This window comes from Bidens hawaiensis, unplaced genomic scaffold (genome assembly GCF_021521415.1).
Source record: "Bidens hawaiensis isolate Kalapana, Puna unplaced genomic scaffold, B.hawaiensis_p1.1 tig00011661_1, whole genome shotgun sequence".
In the NCBI taxonomy this organism is placed as follows: Eukaryota; Viridiplantae; Streptophyta; class Magnoliopsida; order Asterales; family Asteraceae; genus Bidens; species Bidens hawaiensis.
In genome coordinates, this window is record NW_027491918.1 from 166,255 (window position 1) to 187,231 (window position 20,977).

The 20,977-nt window shown below is 36.4% G+C and overlaps 3 protein-coding genes across 3 annotated transcripts; 2 read left to right on the forward strand and 1 right to left on the reverse strand.

Moving 5' to 3' along the window:
* Positions 1-2,364: 2,364 nt before the first annotated feature.
* On the reverse strand, positions 2,365-2,859 carry LOC143538607 (uncharacterized). The gene has a single exon (XM_077032125.1). The coding sequence runs from the start codon at positions 2,857-2,859 to the stop codon at positions 2,365-2,367; it is 495 nt and encodes a 164-aa protein (XP_076888240.1).
* Positions 2,860-8,980: 6,121 nt separating this feature from the next.
* Positions 8,981-10,254, forward strand: LOC143538624 (chlorophyll a-b binding protein CP24 10A, chloroplastic-like). The gene is made up of 2 exons (XM_077032140.1): positions 8,981-9,210; positions 9,454-10,254. Exons 1-2 carry the CDS (start codon positions 8,981-8,983, stop codon positions 10,001-10,003), a joined length of 780 nt encoding a protein of 259 aa, XP_076888255.1. The 3' UTR covers positions 10,004-10,254.
* Positions 10,255-14,951: 4,697 nt separating this feature from the next.
* LOC143538625 (uncharacterized) lies at positions 14,952-20,743 on the forward strand. The gene is made up of 6 exons (XM_077032141.1): positions 14,952-15,241; positions 15,348-15,443; positions 18,690-18,730; positions 19,358-19,475; positions 19,699-19,779; positions 20,533-20,743. Exons 1-6 carry the CDS (start codon positions 15,029-15,031, stop codon positions 20,587-20,589), a joined length of 606 nt encoding a protein of 201 aa, XP_076888256.1. The 5' UTR covers positions 14,952-15,028; the 3' UTR covers positions 20,590-20,743.
* The last annotated feature ends 234 nt before the right edge of the window (positions 20,744-20,977 follow it).

Consider the following 20,977-nt stretch of genomic DNA (forward strand, 5'->3'; position numbering starts at 1 on the left):
ATCGTACGTTTGGTGAAGGTTTTGAATTTTTGATGGTTGTGTGATGTACTTGGTGTTGATTGTTTTTTATATCTTGTTTAAGTTTTGATACGAAAAACAATAACTAGCACTTTGAAATTCAGTTTGATGAGTTGCGAACATGGTGGTTTGTTGAAAGAGAATGCCAGTGGCTAAGCACGATTAACGATCGATCCGAATAGTTGATTGACTGTTTGACAATTGACAAACTTTAGTTCTCGCTATCACATCTATTTAGATATTATTTCGTTCGACAATTCACAATTAATATAAAGCTCACTCTTCACAATAGACCGTTTTCAGGCCTTATTAGTAATCAGACCCATAACATATTCGGTAAGCAATATGGCCATAGCTGACAAGTCGTTAAGTAATTATGTTGATCTTTGAAAAAAAACTATATATGAGGGCTTTTTTTAATAGGCTTCCGAAATCTTAAAGACAACCTTGTTTATAAATAAACAAAAGATGTTAAATGTAATTTATAAAAAGAAAACGATTTAAGTTGCTAGAACTTAAATTAGTTCATAATACATTGGTATTATCTGCATTTATGTAACTCTCTTTTACATGTCTTATTTTCTTAATAAAAAAATTCAAAAAATTTATAACAAACATCGAGTAAAAAGTTTAACTAGAAAGTGTGATTACAATATGGTGACAATTTATGACACGACCGAAAACATGGAAATAAATCAAATTTTAGGTTGGCATATTAAACTCGTTTAAATAAAAAAGGGCCAAAATTTTAATATAACGTGTCTACTTCAAATTGACATGTTTAACCCATTCAATCAAACAACCCAACCGAATAACCCGTTTACCCATTATTGCATGTTACAAAAATACAACAAGATATAATTTATATATTACATTACAAAATTATGAAAAATAAAAACCAACGAATCATAAGCCCCGTTCAGTTAGTCACAATGGACCATGTGAATGAATGTGTATATTGGCCACTACGAGCCAGAAATTCATTAGGCTCCACGCTTGTCTCAGCCCGTCAAGCCGCTCAACCGGATTCAATTGCTCGAAGCTTAACCTGTTTCCAGGTCCAAAGGGCCCGGGGACTTTCACGCTTGTCTCAAGCCCGTCAAGCCATTTTTGGCTCAACCGGATTCAATTGCTCGAAGCTTAACCTGTTTCCAGGTCCGCATCTCTACGTAAAGGGCCCGGAGACTTTCCTGAGCATAAACCCACCAAAGTGAATTTTAGAGCCCAATCACATCGTTCTCTGGTTTAGGGTGATCTTGCATGCGAAAGTTTAATTATATAAAGCAGCAATTGTTTTCTCTTGTTACGATGTGGGATGATTCATGATTTTCTAAAATCGTACACAAACAGCATAAAGCTATTATAAATTTATAATTCATTAGGTTGCGATGGTACAATCGAACCAATTACCGCATTCGGTTAAATTTCTGTCAACTTGGAGTCTGGGCTCTCTAGCGAATATTTAGAATTTGAGACTACACTTAGGCAAAAACACGAACGAAGGAGGTTTGCAGTCGTTCATTTAATTTAATTGAACAAACAATCGAGTAATCAAGCGAATAGAGTTTTCTTGTTTGTGTTCGCTCGTTAAGAAATGTACATGTCCATCTAAGTTTATGTTCGTTTATTAACAATATAAACGAATGGTTCGTAAGCGTAAATAAACACAAAAGAAAAACATAAATGACATAATGTAGCGAGCAACAATCAAAAGTACGTAAAGATGAAATTTAATTTGTTTGGCTAAACAAACTTATAATAACTTTCAGTTTTATAAAACTAGATGAAATTGTTATGGATCTAAACTTTTTAATGAATATATAATTAGCGAATGTAAACTATAAAACATAAATGTACATAAACGAACATATATAAACTAACAAACATAAATGAATGTTAGTGAACAAAAATGATCGAACAAGACATGTGTTCATCTTCGTTCGTCTAAGTAAATTAACAAAAAACATATTCATATTCGTTTGATTGTTAAATAAACAAACTTCTCACCAAATAGTTCACTGGGTGTTCGGCTCATTCACAGGCCTAACTACACTAGTATACCGTTGATCTCTCAGCCAATGATTGTTGGGTGAGCCAGCATCAGGACCCAAAACAAGTATATGCGGGAGCGGTGTAGCGCTTGAAAGTAAAATGAGTAAAAAGGCACAGGCATTGTTTTCTCCATATCAAAGAGAGAGCTTTAAAAAATCGTTGGCCATAAATCAATGGAACAAATATTACATCAAGAAAATAACACAATCATATAATAAACACAAATTAAGAAACAACGAAAGAAATGTTTCATGTTTGGCGACACAATAACTGTTGCTTGCTTCACAGGGTTCCTTATTTTTGTCTATTAGCATACCTTACTCTATTTCCCCATGATCCCTCTTTATGCTCAGAGCGAAAACTAGACCGTTTCTTGAGCTCAGCTATCTGACCCTCCCACCCCCGACACTCTCCAACATGATCAACAGACACACGACCAACACAAAAATGACCAAATTCTCCACACTCGAGTGCACAATCGTACTCTTCACGTAAAACTGGGTCAACAAGTGTCTTGTACGCGGTTTGCAACAAAATAAACATTTTGGTGGTGTCTTGATCATGAGAAACATCAGGATGGTACTTGAGAGATAGTGTTCTATAAGCTCTTTTGATCTCTTGGGTTCCTGCTTTGTTTGAACTCAACAAAAGTAGTTTGTAAAAGTTAGTTTTATTAGAGCCTGATCCTGATCCTGAGCTTGTGTCATGGGACGCATATGTTGATCTTTTTGCAAATATTAAGGGTTTGATACATGTGTTTGAACCAAAATACAAAGAAATATTGGCCATGAAACAAAAGTTGTGATTTTAGTAGGCGGATGGCTATACAAGGTTTAGGGTTTAGAATCGGGGACGGAATATATAGCTAATAGTTTGGTGCTATAATTACCGCGTGTATTTTATTACTGACTGTTTCAAAAGTACGAGTAAATATACATATAGTATATCTTGTTAAAGCTTTATATAGGGACAATAGGACAAGAGGAGTGTAGAGACATGACGAGAAGCTCAAGGGATGAATATGAATATTCAACAAATTAAACAGGAAAGCGTGTTGACTCCATGGTTAATATCGATGGGAGGTTAATAGCTCTGCACAAAACATTCTTTGAACGTTTGAAGTTCATTTTAATATTATTTTGAAATAGAATAAATATTTTTTTTATATATATCCGCCGACTGACTGGTTCGTTGGTGAAAGTAGACAAGCGGTACGGTATGTAATGCGTCGTTTAAGTTTTGTAAGAATCTTACAGGTTAATATGGGGAAAGTATTTATTAGTTGATATAAATTACATGACAGTGTAAACTGCTGATCATTTATAAGCAATAAGTTAAGTCGTTAACGATCTTAATTACCTCGTTCCTCAAGCAACGTTCTTAGGAACCGAGGACCAGCTATGACTATGAGATATCGATTCTATAATATTTGGCTAGTAGTATAAATATTTATAAAAAGATGAGAACTGATATAAAATAACAAAATACACCTTAGGCAAAAGAAAAAAAAAGTAAAAAGTCACATACAGTTGGCAAGAAGCATGCAGGGAGATGAGAGCAAAGGCCAGTATATTGCCAATAGCCATAACCAGCTCATGTTACCCAAAACCGAATATGTTACACGGTCCCACCTAAAAAACCATTGCTTGCAAGATATTATATAAAGTTATATTGGTTTTTATTAATCTCAAACTATCGTCTTTTGGTTATTACCGGTTTTAACAAATGGATTGGCTGCTGACGATCTCAACTTTTAACGTATCTGTTCATAACGGTCCGCGACTAACAGAAGCCTAACGTAATTAGTTGTAGGTCGCCGGAAAAACATTTTTTGTCGGAAAACTCACAAATTTTTTCCCGAAAAACTCAGTATTTTCATCCCAAACATCTTGGTAGCTTTGTATCGGACATTTAGGAACAGTTTTCTACTAGAAACCCCAATTATTGATGAGGTCACCGGAACCCTATAATCATCGTCGGAATTGATTGGTGGTGCTCAACTGGTGGTGGTTGGTTGGTGTTGACTGGTGAGTCCATAGGTGGTGGTGGCAGTGTTCAGGTGGTGTTTTCCGACAAAAAAAATGTGACTTTTCCAAACAAAAACGTGTTTCCGGCGGCCAGCGACTATCGGCGTTAGGATTCTGTTAGTCGCGGACCGTTGAGAACAAATATGTTAAAAGTAGAGACCGGCAGCAACCAATTCATTAGATGGGACCGGCAGTGACCAAAAGACGATAGTTGGGATTAATAAAAATCAATATACCTATAAAGAAATATGCAAGAAAATGTACAAAATAGTAAATACCATTGTTTTGTAATGCATTTTTTTCAAAATAAGGGTTACAAATCTAAAAATATTCATTAAGAGGGTTAAAATGGATTGTGTTGTATTGGTTGAGGTAAAAAAAAATGTTTTGCAAGTTTCATTTCAATACATACTCGATAAAAAAAAAGAACTTTCAATATGCGCACTAGCAATATAAGTCCTTAATTGAGTTAATTCTAAGAAGCCCTTACTTAAAAAAAAAACAAATCATTTAGCTAAGTAATGAGTCCACATTTTTTTTAATTAAAAATTATGTTGGTTTAAATAATCTAAAGAGCCATGCATAATCATTTTTTGAGCTCAATATGTCTACCAAGCATGTTGGTATGATGGTATCTACTAATTATACTACTTGACTATTGAGAACTAAACATCTACTCACCATGATTTATTAACAACTGTTTTTAACCACCAACAAAATCTTTCATTAACTTGACATAACCAATACTAACTAACACTAACTGAAATAACGAAGCACATCACATATATGAATATATGATATATCAAGGACTAAGATATGCTTAGCTTAAAGAATGTAACATCATTTATTCATTAGTAATATTAGGGAGAAAACCGATCAAAACTAGCTGAAAACCATAATTAACTTTATTAAGTGGCGGAGCCACATAGAAACCATCGAGTTAAACCGACACCAATGTAGTTTGCATCTTACATAAAACATATGGAAATTTTCCAACGAAACCATTTTTAGTTTGAGATTGACCCCATTAATTTATTTAAAAAATTTTGAGGGGGTGAAAAAAACTATATATTTATTTACTAAATCAAAAAAGTCTATACGCGTTTTACCTAATAAAAGTTATAGTTTAGTAATTAAGCCCATGTCTTATTGTATAGCCAATTAAAGGCAGGTGTCTTTTTATTTGAACAATAAAAGGCCCAATCCATCTGTAACTTAGATTATATGTTGTGGGGATTAGTTGGGGGCTTTAACGAGAGGCTTCATCCCACTCACGGCCACTAAGGGAGGTTGGAGGGGAAGGTTTTGTTATTTATAGCTCGCGAGTATGGCTTTATCCACAACATGGTCAAGTGAGCGAGCAGGGCCGGCTCCGAGAAAGCAAAAAAAATGTTGGGCCGAAGACGAAATTTTTTTTTGGCCTTAAGTAAAAGGAGTATTTGTTGGGTTTAAACAATTTAATTTTTATATGAGTTTATTTGGTTATAACTGGGTTGTGTAAAAAACTTTTGTATTAAAATAGGATTGAACATGACTCAAATGAGAGTAAAACTCTTTACCACTAGACCAAACTAATGGTTATTTAATTGAGTTTAAACACTAAATATGCATATCGTTTTAATAAAAATACACGTAATTTAAAAAAAAATTCAGGCATGTGGCCGTCGACCACCCGGCCACACCTTATGGACGGCCCTGTGAGCGAGCAAGGGCTTTATCCAAAGCCTAGTCAACGTCCAATCAACACGTTGTGACATAATATTAGAGGATGAATCTGGGGTCAAGAAAGCCCCACGACACATAGTCTTGAACATAACCCAACAACCAATTACCCAACTTTTAATCTAAATAGAAAAAGACAGCCTAAAATCCAAATTGGCATTAGACAACTGAAGAGTCGTCGAGTTGATATTCTTAGATCTGCATTTGCCTTCTTATCAAAATTCGCTTCTAATCAAATTCGCTTTTTAATGCTGATAAGAAAGGTGACGAGTCAATATTGAAGAAACAAGAACGATTCTGATCAAACATAAAAAAATGAGTAAATTGTTAAACTTTTAGCGGGTGAATCAAGAACACAAACACGAGATTTGATCAACACACGATCGACTCTTTTATTAAAAAAACGACAAACGAGAAAAACTTAATTAATTTTGATACAATGTATGGCTTATATAGAGCCTATACATGACTAGTCCTATACTAACTCAAATACACAACTTGAATCTAAAACAATAAGATTAAATAAAATAAGACTAACTTATCTTATAATAATAAACTAATTATTATATTAAATATTCTCCGAGATATTAGGAGCCTTCAATCTGATTTGGTGTTGGATACGTTTAACACTCCCTCTCAACACCAAACTTCTTCTAACCGTGACACACATGAAGCACCTCGACTCGAACAACCCGTGATTGAACACAACAGGTCACGTCTTTCGGCTTCAACTCAAGTGTTGAATTCCAACACTCCCTCTAGATCCAAACTTGTTCCTTTAAGGTCTTTCACAACCCGCAACACTCGTATCTCTTTGGACTTGATTCTTGGACTCATCACACGCCTTCACACGAAGTTGCGTCTTGGTCCGTTACTCCTTAATCTACACAAGATCTAGGATATATTCAACTCACCTCCAAACGGCCTTATCACATGCCTTGATCATCTTCGGCGGTCTCCTACGAACCATTGTTCGTACAAACCGAAACCTAAAACCATCGAACCCGCTGTCTTGACAGCCCCAAAACCATAACTATTTGACCATTTTTAGCCATTGGTTCTAGCTCCGTAAATCATCCCTCGTTGTTGTCAACAACCCGAACCGTTACTGCCCTATACGTTACGATTTGGTCCCGAAACCAAACCCCGAACATATGATGATGTTGTCTCGTTTAGACAGCCCCGCAACGCTACCACTCGGGACTGTTGGGTCATCGATCCAACCCACTAAACTACCCCCGACACACGGAGATTTTATCATCTCGACACACGGAGATGTAACTATACCGACACACGATCATGGCACAACATCATTGCTCGACACACGGAGATTTTACCATTCCGACACACGGTAATGGCACATCATCACTGAAACCTTCAACGTGACGAACACCAAAAAAAAGTTGACACACAACCTCGTTGCACTCCGTTATACCGGCAGACCCGAACCACCTGGTAACTCTCTCACGTCACTTGTTCAATGTTGAACCTGGACACCTTTGATTAGAAACTTACTGTGATCGAAACACAGACACACCTTCGATTGGACTTTGCTTCCTACGATTGGCTTCTTGGTTCAATCACTAACCCGACAAACAGGTCGCAACTTGTTCATGATTAGAACCCCGGACACACCTTCCTTGATATGCATACACTAATATCAACCACCAACAAAGACAATAGCATCCCACTATTCCGTCTTTTCAGTCGCTAAACGAATTCCTTAGCTCCCCGCTCTTTCGTTTCTTCCACGACACGCCCGCTAGTTTTTCTGCCATAAAAGTCGAACTCGCTACGATTTTCAACCTTGGCTAGAAACAGTGTATGACACAATAAAAACGATAAATAACCGGGTTTGATAACGTCATCAGAGTACCCTTAACACCTTGATTCCTACAAATCAAATCAAATCAAATCAAATCAAATCAAATCAACATGGACACATGGTGGTTTGCTTTCCATGCAATATTCATTCCATGCAACCTCATGATTCTCTCTTTAGCTTTGAACTTTGAAGTGCTCCACCGACCCATTTAATTTCCAAACTGACCACATGCATAAACACTTAACAATGCGGGCCATTGAGCCAATTAAAAATCTCCCAACACATTAACATTCTTTCACAGTCTATACGACAACCAAATTACTAGTACTATTTTTATTTCCGTTTTTTTTTTCAACCACCGCCTGTGTCATCGATGTTGCAACCCTGGGAGGGGCTGCTCCGCCTTATGAAAAATGACTCTCAAAACCGCCAACACCAAGCTCTGATACCACTTGTTAAACTTTTAGCGGGTGAATCAAGAACACAAACACGAGATTTGATCAACACACGATCGACTCTTTTATTAAGAAAACGACAAACGAGAAAAACTTAATTAATTTTGATACAATGTATTGCTTATATAGAGCCCATACATGAACTCAAATACACAACTTGAATCTAAAACAAATAGGATTAAATAAAATAAGACTAACTTATCTTATAATAATAAACTAATTATTATATTAAATATTCTCCAAGATATTAGGAGCCTTCAATCTGATTTGGTGTTGGACACGTTTAACATAAATCATAGTTTTTTTATTATTCTTCAAACTTTACAACTGCATTTGAGGGTGTTTATGTGATTAAGTGATTTTATACATGATTACATTTTTTAAAGTTGAAAATTATATCGTATACAGTTACATCTTTCTATGTGATTAAAGACTTAAAGTTGAAAATTTCGGTGTCATGTGCTAGTCCAAGTACTCAAAAACGAATGACATTATAGGACAAAATTCTTAACCGTTAACGAGTGTACTGAAATACTTACATCATAAAACACTTTATTAGAAGAAAAGGAGTAAGATTAGTTTTTTATGGTAGGGTATTTGTCATCATATTTAAACACTAATAATAGTAATAATAATTTTTATTAATATTAAAAAAGGATTAAATTGTTTACATGAATATTTAAAAGACCAAACCAACATAATTTCTAGCTACCAATTCAAAACCAAAAGGACTTAAAAGTGGGGAACCACCAAAACCAAAGCTCATGGATACCATCATATCATTAGCCAAAATAATTCTATCCAACATTTGCCCATGCAGATTTCACTTATCCTACATGGCTCCATTTACTCATCCCATATAACATACACATTTAAAAAAAATGGCAGCTGCTACATCTGCTGCAGTGTTAAATGGGCTGGGATCATCCTTCTTGACTGGTAGCAAGAAGAGCCACACCTTGTCTGCACCAGCTGCAGCCGCTATCAATGCCGGTTCTGCCTCCGTCCCTAGGCGGTGTCTTATTGTTGCGGCTGTTGCTCCCAAGAAATATTGGATCCCTGCCATTAAAGGTGGTGGCAATTTACTCGACCCCGAGTGGCTTGATGGATCGTATGTCTTCTTTTACAATAACAGTTTTTTGTAACAAAAAAAAATCCATTTTTTCAATCTTTGAAATTAATTATAACATATAAGAAAATGGTCGAAATACAATGTAACGTTTTTTTTATACATAACATAGTCATATGTAAGAAGTAAAAAAGAATTTAAAAAAAGTAAACTATTTATAAATAAAATAATAATAATAATATTTTAGGTGTATTAATTCTCACAATAATTTATTATTTTTAACAGGCTCCCAGGTGACTTCGGGTTCGACCCACTGGGCCTAGGCAAGGACCCAGCATTCCTAAAATGGTACCGAGAAGCCGAGCTGATCCACGGACGGTGGGCCATGGCTGCAGTCCTTGGCATCTTTGTGGGCCAGGCATGGAGCGGAATCCCATGGTTCGAAGCCGGAGCCGATCCGGGTGCCATTGTCCCTTTCTCATTCGGAAGTCTTTTGGGCACCCAACTCCTACTAATGGGTTGGGTCGAGAGTAAGCGATGGGTTGACTTTTTCAACCGGGAATCACAATCAGTTGAGTGGGCCACCCCGTGGTCAAAAACAGCTGAAAATTTTTCTAATTACACGGGCGAACAAGGGTACCCGGGTGGCAAATTCTTTGACCCGTTAAGCTTTGCGGGTACGATCCAGAACGAGGTTTATGTTCTGGATAACGAGAAACTTGATAGATTGAAGTTGGCTGAGATTAAACATGCGAGACTTGCTATGGTTGCTATGTTAATTTTTTACTTCGAGGCGGGCCAAGGGAAAACGCCTCTTGGAGTTCTCGGGTTGTAAAGGGAAAACACGGGGGTTGTGTTATTAAGCTTCCTTGTAATCACGTGACATGTAAATTTATTAAGAGAAACACGGAAAAATGAAGCGGGTTTGATTCAGGAGCGTGTACAAAGCCAAAGTCAAATGAGTCAACGGGGTTGAAAATTTTAGGGAAACAGGTCAAACAAGTTGAAAGACGCCGAAGTATTTTTATTGCATGCATCCTCGTAAATCGTTTTACTCAAAATATAGATAATTATGGTAATAATATTTTTTTTCACAATCATAGTTCACACAATAACTTTTCATAAAATATTGGTTTTCTAACCTCGCCTTGTCAATTTCCGCAAAAGAAATAGACCAACGAATCATAAGCCCCGATCAGTTAGTCACAACGGACCATGTGAATGACTGTGTGTATCGGCCAAATTCACTTCGAGCCAGAAATCCATTAGGCTCCACACTTGTCTCAGCCCGTCGAGCCATTTCTGGCTCAACCGGATTCAATTGCTCGAAGCTTAACCTGTTTCCAGGTCCGCATCTCTGCGTAAAGGGCCCGGGGACTTTCCTGAGCGTGAACCCACCAAGGTGAATTCAAAGCCCAATCACATCGTTCGTTGGTCTTGGGTGATAAAGTAAGTGCCAGTTAATTATATAAAGAAACAAATTCTTTTCTCCTATTACGATGTGGGACGATTCGTGATGCTAAAAATGATAAAATCGTGCACAAACAACATAAAATTATTAATAATTCATACGATACAATCGAATCAATAACCGCATTTGGTCAAGTTTTTTGTGACCAGGTTCTCTAGCGAATTTGTAGAATATCTACGCTTAGTCGTGTAACTGTGTAAGGTTGTACACGAATCGAACGAAGGATGTTCATGCCTGTTCGTTTAGCTTAACTAAACAAACGATCGAGCACGGATGATTAGTCGAACAAAGTTTTCTTGTTTGTGTTTGTTCATTAATAATATCAATGAACAGTTCACAAACGTAAACAGACACACAAAGACGAACATGGATTTAATGAACATAAACAGCATAATTGAGCGAACAACATTTATTAAAACTACACTAAATTGTAAATTGTAATGGACCTAAAAAGTTTATAAAGAATATATAACCGAGTGAACTTAAAAAAAAAGTAAACTAACGAATATAAATGATTATAAATAAACGTAAACAAACGTTCACAAACGAGCCATGTGTTCATGTCCGTTCGTTTATTTAATAAACGAACTTCCCACCTAACGATTCGTTGGATGTTCGGTTCATTTACAGGCCTAATTACACCGTATACTATCAGTCTTTTAAGTCATTGATTGTTTGCGTAAGACAACACCAAGACCCGAAACAAGTATATGCGGCAGTCGGTGTAGCACTTGAAAGTAAAATGAGTAAACAGACTGGTTCTACATATATCAAGTTATCAAGAAATTGTTGGAAAAATTTTTACGTGTGCATTAGTAGGTTGTTATGACACAACAAATGCACACTAATAGACATTGATGCATGAGATATCTTTCATGAGGGGAGACATGTTTTTGGGTTCACTCTTATGGAGTGTGTATGTGTGTTTTAGTGTCCGTATCTTTACCACATACATACAGGGTAGGCTAAGGACCAATATGCTTTTGGGAGCGTCTCATTCTCAGTGTTCTCTGTGTGTTGTGGTTGAGGGAGGTACTTTGCTTCGTGTTTCCTTTTTGTGTGACGTGTGTTAATTTTTCTCCGTGGGAATGGGGGTGGGGGTGGGGGTGGAGGTTGAACACAGGAATTGCAAAAGAGAATTATCGTTGAATGTTTTCACATTTGAACATTTGAACTGGACGTAATGCTATATGGGTGGCATACTTTCATTTCATTATGTGGTTGCTAGTTAAGAATACTCAATACATGACGTTTATATATATTCAGGGTTGTTCACGTGTTGGTAACCACTTCGTGATGCTTTTCATATGTGGTTGTCGTTTAAGGATATATGTGTTATTTATTATATGTTCAGTGTTGTTTGTTGGTCGATATCCACTTCATGATGCTTTTCAGTAAGTGGTTGCTACTTAAGGATATTTTTCAATCCTTGATCCATGTACTTATTCATTTCGTGTTGGACCCACTTTACAATAGGAGTAGTATGCGCATTAACCAATTTGTATGCATAATGTAACAAGACCAATAGGAGAAAATGGATTAGAATGGTGACACTTGGATGAGACACGTATGTATAGATCAGTCCAATGTCGCTAATTATTATTTTGTTAAACGTTGTTAAAAATATAGTAGTCAAACACGTCATCATCAACGGTGCATCATAACCCATGCACACAACTCATTTGTAAAACCTACAATCCATCATCGCACTTATTCCGGTGTAAAGTTATGAAATACACGCCAATAAATTTGCACAAAATCTAGTTTTTAAATTCGATATCGTTTATCCTATTTTTTTTAAATGATATGATAACCGCTTAATCACATAAACTTTATATATTTTTAATTTATGAGAATCGAACAAGGGACACATGCATCAAAATTGTAAAAAAAATGATCAAATTTGAAAAGGAAAAAAAAAGGAAGCTTATTATATTTAATTTGTATTGTGTGAACATGATGATTTGTAATAAATGATATTAAATGAAAAGATATCAAATATTAATTTGAAAATTCACACATTGATGACACCATCTATAAATAAACCCTGCTTCTCAAGAGCCTGCAGCTGTCGAAAACCCAAATGTGTAATTCTGTCTTGTTTCTGTTAATCGGTATCATGATGCATGGTACCGAAGAACACATGTCAGCCGTTTACAGCATGTTGATTGCTCATAGCAACTACGTACAAGAAATCTGCAATTTGAGGGCAATGTGGTAAAAAGTTTAGTATTATATCTGTTGCAAATGTTGTTTAGATCGTGTGGACTAATTTCTGTTAATTTCAGATGATATTGGGAGCAAGTGAAACAAAGGAGGTGAAGAAGGGAGTTAACAAATCCAGGATTTCGAAGCGGATTGGTTCTTCCTACTTCAGTCTGCCCGCGGCTCACAAAGGCATCCATCCTGATCACACGAGTTCTGCAAAATCAGAACCCCAGCTTATGATTCAACCCATACATGGCATTTATTATATGTTTAGGGTTGTTCGCGGGTCGAATTCCATTTGGTGATGCTTTTCATTATGTGGTTGTTTTAGGATACTCCATACATGGCATTTATTATATGTTTAGGGTTGTTCGTGGGTCAAATTCCATTCGATGATGTTTTTCATTATGTGGTTGTTGTTTTAGCCTTTTAGGACACTCCTTTCATGACATTTATTATATGTTTAGGGTTGTTCACGAGATAATATTCACCATGTGACGCTTTTCATTATTTAGCCGTTGTTTAAGGATACTTCATATGTTTGAGGATGCTCGGGAGTCGGTATCTACTCTCATGTGATGCTCCTAATGATGCTTTTAGATTCTAACCCCACCAATTTACTGTTCCTGTTGTACTACATCCACTTAAAATTTGTGTCGTGCTCACTTTGTGATTCAAGTCGGCCCATTTTTATATTCTTTTATGAATATGAATAGTATTCGACTACTTAGGAAACAATTAATTACTCTCACCAAAATTAAACTTTTATTAAAGAGGTTTTCTTTTTAATTATTTTAATTTATTGATTACTAATTCATCAATAAACTTGAGCATATATATTTAGCTCGAGATTTAAAAAAAACAAATGAAAATGACCAAAGAGTAAGTAGTTGGAAATAACAAAATAAAGTTATAAAACTAATTCGGGGAAATTTTTTTAATAAACTTCAAAAATGAATAATTACTGAAAAAGTAAAAAATTAATATATATATATATATATATATATATATATATATATATATATATATATATAACTATGGATGAGATCGGTACTGTACCAGTACCAAAAATCCTGATCCTAAAAATCATAAATTATTGATAGCGGTACTGGTGGTATGTAAGGTAAAGTTCGAAAATAGATATAGTTTTGGCATATGGTGACACCTTTAAAATTTATAGGATCAAACTCGTAAGGGTCATGCTATACATACACCATCCCCATGGTATGGGAATAGGGCTATACGGCTCGTATAGGGCCTATACGAGTCGTATAGACCTAAGTTATTGACCTGCGTACAAACGTGTCAGTGTGTCAGCTTTTTGCAGTCTATACGAGCCGTATAGGCCCTATATGAACCGTATAGATTATCCAGCTCGTATAGCTTACGTAACTCGTCTGACCTATACGACCCGTATACGTTCTATACGACTCGTATAGACAGCATGTCAGCATGTACTTTGACCAGAGATTTTTAATTACTTTTCTAGTCTATACGACTCGTATAGGTGGTATACGACCCGTATAGACCAGGTATCATATTTTCTTTCTCAAACCAAGTAAGATTTGTGTGTTGCTTTGTAAGATAAATACGTTAAATAATGCGTCACCCGACAACTTCTATTTCATTTGTCATGTGTCTATAAGGCATTAATGTATAATATTAAAATTTATAAAGACTATATTTCAAAAGCTGAGTTAACACGAGCCAAAACATCTACACTAACAAATAAAACTAAAAAGTCGTTACCTCGAAACGCTCATGGTGTACGTAGGTTGTTATGTATATTTTTATTTTGTAACCAACTCGGGTGTTATTGTTAATATTTTGTAATTTTAAAATTAAAAAAAAAAGAAAAGTTATACGATTCAAATAGACCCTATACGAGTCATATAGCTCTATACGAGCCGTATAGGGCTTATACGATACAAAAGAATAAAATCCTGACACTTCTGCTTGAAAAAGGACTTGACAACTGCACCTATACGAGTCGTATAGAGCCTATACGACTTGTATAGGCCACTCTGGTGTATGAATAGCCAGTTACGTGTATGAATAACCCAAGCCAACTCGTAAACACACCAAAAGCAAACATTAATTAAACCGTTGCTCACAATCAACCAGACAAATCAATCACCGGCGGTTTTCGAGTTCCGGTAGCCGGATTAGTCGCCGGAAACCATGTCAAGAGACATCGATCAAGCAGACACCTCACAGTCACACTCACAACCACTAACCGCCAGCTCATCAAACCCAAACCCGACAGTTCGGGCCAAACCCGACCCGATACTCGCTACCTGTCGATGCTTCAGCTTCGTAACCGCCGTCGCGTCAATCCTTTGCATTATCGCTAATGTCTTCTCAGCCGTCCGATCTTTCTCTAACGGATTAGATGTATTTTTAATTTTTATAATATATACACAGATAGATAGATATAGTGATTGTGATTCATTTGCTATTATTATAATATTATAACCGTTGTAATGTTGTTGTTGTGTAGATATATGATGGTATATTCCGGTGTTACGCCGTGGCGATTGCGGTTTTGGTGGTGGTTGCTGAGACTGAGTGGTCCTTTATCATCAAGTTCTGGAAGGTTTTGTTGTTTATTATTACTTTATGTATCAAATATATATATGTTTTATGTTTTACGATATCCGATCCGTGTACAGGCTGTTTAATAGTAGGATTTTAAGTTTTTAACTAGAGCTATTGATTAGAATTGAATGAGATTGGTTGAATAGTAAACCCTAATTAGCATGTAATTGTGTTTGAGTAGGTGTCTTAGGGTAATCATGAAATATGCAGACGGCACTCTCAGTTTTAGATTTTAAGAATTAGTATACAAATAGTTAGGGCTGTAAATGAACCAAACGTTCAGCGAGCCGTTCGGCTGGAAGTTTGTTAATGTGAGTTCGTTCAATTAATTGTGTTCATGAGCATTTGATAATGCGTTCGTTTACGTCAATTTATCTTCGTGAATGTTTGTTTGTTTATGTTTGTTCATTATAGGTTTTTAATATTTTTAATGACTTTTCTAATCTTATCAAACAGGGTTAAGCAAAATTATTTAACTATAAAACAAAAATATACATGAGTCTATGTGATTGCTTTATATGTATTGTACATTAACATATGAATGTTAAAAAAAAGCGCCAACACAAACTTGGTAGCCGGACCGAACCATTGATTCTGACCATTCTCAGTTAGCTAAATCAAATAAAACAATGTTTGTGTTCGTTCGTTTTGTTCTTGTGTCACACCCGGCCCTGAGCGGCGGAAACAGCCGGGCGCGCGCGAGTGGGGATTGATAATTAAGCACGGGCCATTGCAAACATTCAAAGATTTTCATTGCGCATGAAGAGTTTAATACAAATACATTACATTGTTTAAAAATTATAAAAACATCCAAGTATAAAAACTGTTGAAGATTTCCACGCCATATCCCCATGCGCGGCGGGAACAACCACGCGCATCGAAGGGATAGAACTAAAATCTTCCAAAAAGCTAGTTTAGATGTTCAGCGTGAGGTGCTCTAAGTGTGACTCCATGCGCTACCTAGTTATCTCCTGAAAGACACGTAAAAATATTTGAATCAGTATAAACTGAGTGAGTTCACAAGTTTTAGTAACTTGATAAATCGTATTGCATCATAATCTTGATACAAATCATTCTGAAACATAATTCTGATAGCATTATTAAACACATGCTTGGTAAAACATAGATCTATCACATAGTCTGATAAAATCGTTCCGCGGGTTACGCGCGAACATTTCTGGGAACTGTGCTCGTCTGTGTAAGTGGCGCTGCCACTACGAGCTAAAATAATGTAATACCGTCCCGCGGGTTACGCGCGGACACTTCTGGAAAACTGTGCTCGTCTGTGTAAGTGGCGCTGCCACTACGAGCGAATAATACTGTAATCCCGTCCCGCGGGTTACGCGCGGACGTTGTGCCGGAAAACAAGGCGCTCGTCTGCGTAAGAGGGGCGACCTCTACGAGCGGGCTCAAACCCATAGTACTGCCCCATGACCATACTAGGCACTCGTCTGTGTAAGAGGTGCGACCCCTACGAGTGGGCGGATCAAACCAGCAGTCCCTACCCTTAGAGTTCCAATGGTAAAGTGATCACTTACTCGTTCTTGCGCACTCATATCGAAAACCATAGATAACTGTTCGCATTGCTCATCATGAAACATAACTTAAACACATAATCGCTTGCATTGTTCGTAAATATACCATGATAAAATGTAATTTAGACACGTGTCCCTCGCCCCGAAAACAGGTTAAAAACAGTGAAAATAGTGAAATGGGGGCTGTGAGACTCACCTGTGGTTCTTGTTAAGGGATTAATAGAGATTCGGGTTTTCTTGGTGTTGGCCTCGGAATCGAAGGTCTAGAATACGATTAAATAACAAGAAATCTATATTAAGATCAAGATATAAGGGTTGGAAAGTAGATCTCAAGGTTATAATCTCGGCTTACCTAGTAACAGGAACGGAATTGAAAATCAAATGGATGCTTGGGAGATAATTCAGAGCAGATTTGCAGTTTTAAGAGAGAAGTTTGAAGTGTGTTGAGTGATAATTTTAGGTTACATATTTATAGGCAAACTCAATGGAACACAATCCCTTGATTTAGGGGATTGTAATCTTTTCATATCTAGGTGTGATGATGATAAAGTATGGAAAGTATTATTATTTATTCAAAAGTGGAGGAGTGGGTAAAAGATTCTGATTTTCGCAGGACATGCAGGTCTGTGGTTGGTGAGAGTAGGGTGTATGATAGTTGACTGTTCATGCCACAGTGTGCTTTTGCCAGTGCACAGTAAAAAAAGTAGAAATTTTCTGAAACACGTTACTGTTTTCTTTTGGGCGGGAATAATCCCCTTTATTCTGAAGAATACTGTGTTTTGTGCGTGTAACCTTGCGCGTACAGCCTTATGCGTGTAGGATTCTGCGTATAGAATGTTTCTTTGCTGCGGGTAGGTACGTAACCTTCTCGCAGTCAGGGACATTGAGTTTCATTTGTAGATTCTCCAAGTGGTCTTGGTATTTCAACATAGTGATCAGTTATGTTGAAGTCAATTCCATCTTGGAGCTTCAGACAAACTAGCTCTCAATGTTCCCGCCCTGCGGGGAGGTTAGTTCCCTTCCGCACGCGCATAAACGATTTAGGGTGCACCCGCCTTAGCATCATGCGTGACGGTCAACCCATTAGACATCATAACGTTAAGGTACATGAAAACATAAAGCCAAAACATTCGCGCATGGCGCATATAACATATGCCCACGCTGGTTCTTAGCATGGTGCGCTCGCGCAGGGCGCACATAACAAATGCACGCGCTGACTAACATGGCGCGCTCGCGCAGGGCGCACATAACAAATGCACGCGCTGACTAACATGGCGCGCTCGCGCAGGGCGCACATAACAAATGCACGCGCTGACTAACATGGCGCGCTCGCGCAGGGCGCACATAACAAATGCACGCGCTTAATATTTACAATCACCTAATTATTAGGTTGATTACTTAGCTTAAGGGTTTGGGAATTTACCGGTTGTCACATCTTGAACCGTTCACGAACAAGCTCATTGTTTTAATGAATGAACACGGACAAAAAAATTTGTTCCGTTAGGTTTTCGTGAACCATTCGCTTGTCCGATAAAAGGTTAACGCATAAACATGAACAAGGCTCTATTTGGTTCGTAAACAGCACTATCAATATGAATAGTTAAGCTCTGATTAAGTCAGTTTGTTTTGGTTAACAGAATTGTTGTTTGATCATTTCCATTACGAGTTTATCTGATACATTGATTTAAGCTTCAATTGATGTGTTTCAGGTACTGGAGTATTGGGCTGGCAGGGGAATGCTGCAAATTTTGTAAGTTCGGTTTTACGTGTACTTTACCTTTTGATGTGCACTACATATAGTGCTTACGTTAAGTTATGTTTCGATTCTAGAAGTTTATCAGTAGGAAGTTATGCATAGTATTATAGTTATTATTTTCAAAGTCTTGGTACTTGATATATGTATGTACTAGCTTTTGTACCCGTGTATTACACGGGATTTGTCAAATAATAAAAATAAATTAGATCATTTATTTCAATTGTGATTCTCAAAATACTTATAAATTAATTTAATGTAGATTTAATGGAAAAAAACAAACGGGTGGTTAACAAAAAGTACTAAAATAGCATGGTTTTAATGGAAACGTCAAGAAATTTAAAAAAAAATATTAAAGTTGTGTAATTGGTCAAACCTCAAGTATGAAAATGAAACTTAATTCAATAAAATCCACGCTATGTTATAACCCACTTGACAAAATGGTTTTGACCCATGACCCATGAATAGCTAGAATGAATGAGATGCGAGATTAGGAATTAGAAGAAACGTAAGCTTGACACCTAAGCTTCAACATTTTCTTTTATTAGTATTGTAAGATATGATATATGTTGTGTTAAGAGTATCTAATGGAAGTTATGTTATGTGGTTCTATTTTTGTTTCAGTGTTGCAGTTATGACAAGAGCTTATCCTAATATATATCAAGAGCGCCATGAGATTCTTCTTCTCCAAGACATAGCCAGTTACACACTCCTTGCTTGTGGCTTCATTTATGTTCTTTCAGTAAGTCAAATTAACACCATCAAGTAGAGTTCTAACTTCTAAGTAATGCTGAATTGTGTACATTTTATTAAATGCCATCCTAGAATTCATCTGGTAGTAATTAACTTCTGTTAAACACATTAGTAATTCTAGGAAATAAAAAAAGTTGAACATTTCTGTTTCTTATTATTCTATGCCCTCTTGAACTTCAAAAAGTTTCATTTTAAATTTGGGAAATTTTCAGGGAGTCCTCTGCCTTGGTTTCCTTAAGCGAGCCCGTCAAAACAAAGAAATATCAGCTCAGCAAGCTGTTAAAGATCTGCAGGTAAGCAGTTCATGCTAGTTATCTTGAGCATCATATACATTTAGCTATCCCCTTTTCATTACTCTAATCTTGAATTGGCAATTGTGACCAATTTATATGTAAATGTGGATTTGGGTCGTGTTTTGTCTTTAACGGGCCAAATAAGTCAAGCTAAAGTATTTAAGTGAAAAGGATAGGGGTCAAATGGGTTGAAAGGCATTCAAAGATTATTCATTTCCGTAATCTTGAATTGGCAATTTTGACTTTTTTTAATCTATAAATGGTCAATCTGGGTTGTGTTTTGTCTTAAATGGGCCAAGTAGGTCGAATCTTGAATTGGCAATTGTGACTCTTTTATCTATAAATCGGTCGATTTGGGTTGTGTTTTGTTATTAGCGGGCTTTATAGGTTAAGCTAAATAACTATAAAGGACATGAATCAAAACGGGTTAATAAGCATCCAAAGATTATTTATTACGCTTATCTTGAATGGGTCAATTTGGGTTGTGTTTGTCTTTAATGGGCCAAAAAGGTTAAGCTAAAGAATTTAACTAGAGAGGACACAGGTCAAACGGGTTAATGGGCATCTAAACATTATTCAATTGTTAATTTTTTTGGATATGTTTACTGAAAATTGAATACTTTTACCCGATCCCTCGACCCACACGTCCCACATCTAGTTCTACTGTTATATTTGCAAATTATTGACATTAATAATTGAAAATTGATGTTCTCATGTTATGAAACAACTTTTTTTCTGATCTGGATGTTTTAGGAACTTGAGCGACGTCGAGCCGAACTTGAAGCACTGCTGATAGTTGAAACCCCATGATGCAGGTGTTAATTCACAAACACACGTGACTAGTATGCTTATGCTACTACTATAATGAAGTAAAGTGAGCAACACTTTTGTTGTTTCTTTGGTTGTATAAAAAGTGGATTTAAATAGTTTTCTTTTCAATTTCTGATGATTACAGGATGTAATTAGCATTTTTGATGCTAGAAATATTTTGTATTAGTTTCGTTTACCTTTTAAAACTTTGTGAAACCCATTCTAACTCCACATAAGCTCCACGTCACTCATTTTTTCTCTTTCACTCCATGTCATCCAAAGGAAATGGTTTAACTCATTTAACTTCATCTCTCTCCTATTAATATTTAATTTAAAATCAAACATTTAGTTTAATTACCAAAATAAATAATAACAAAACAATTAGTAA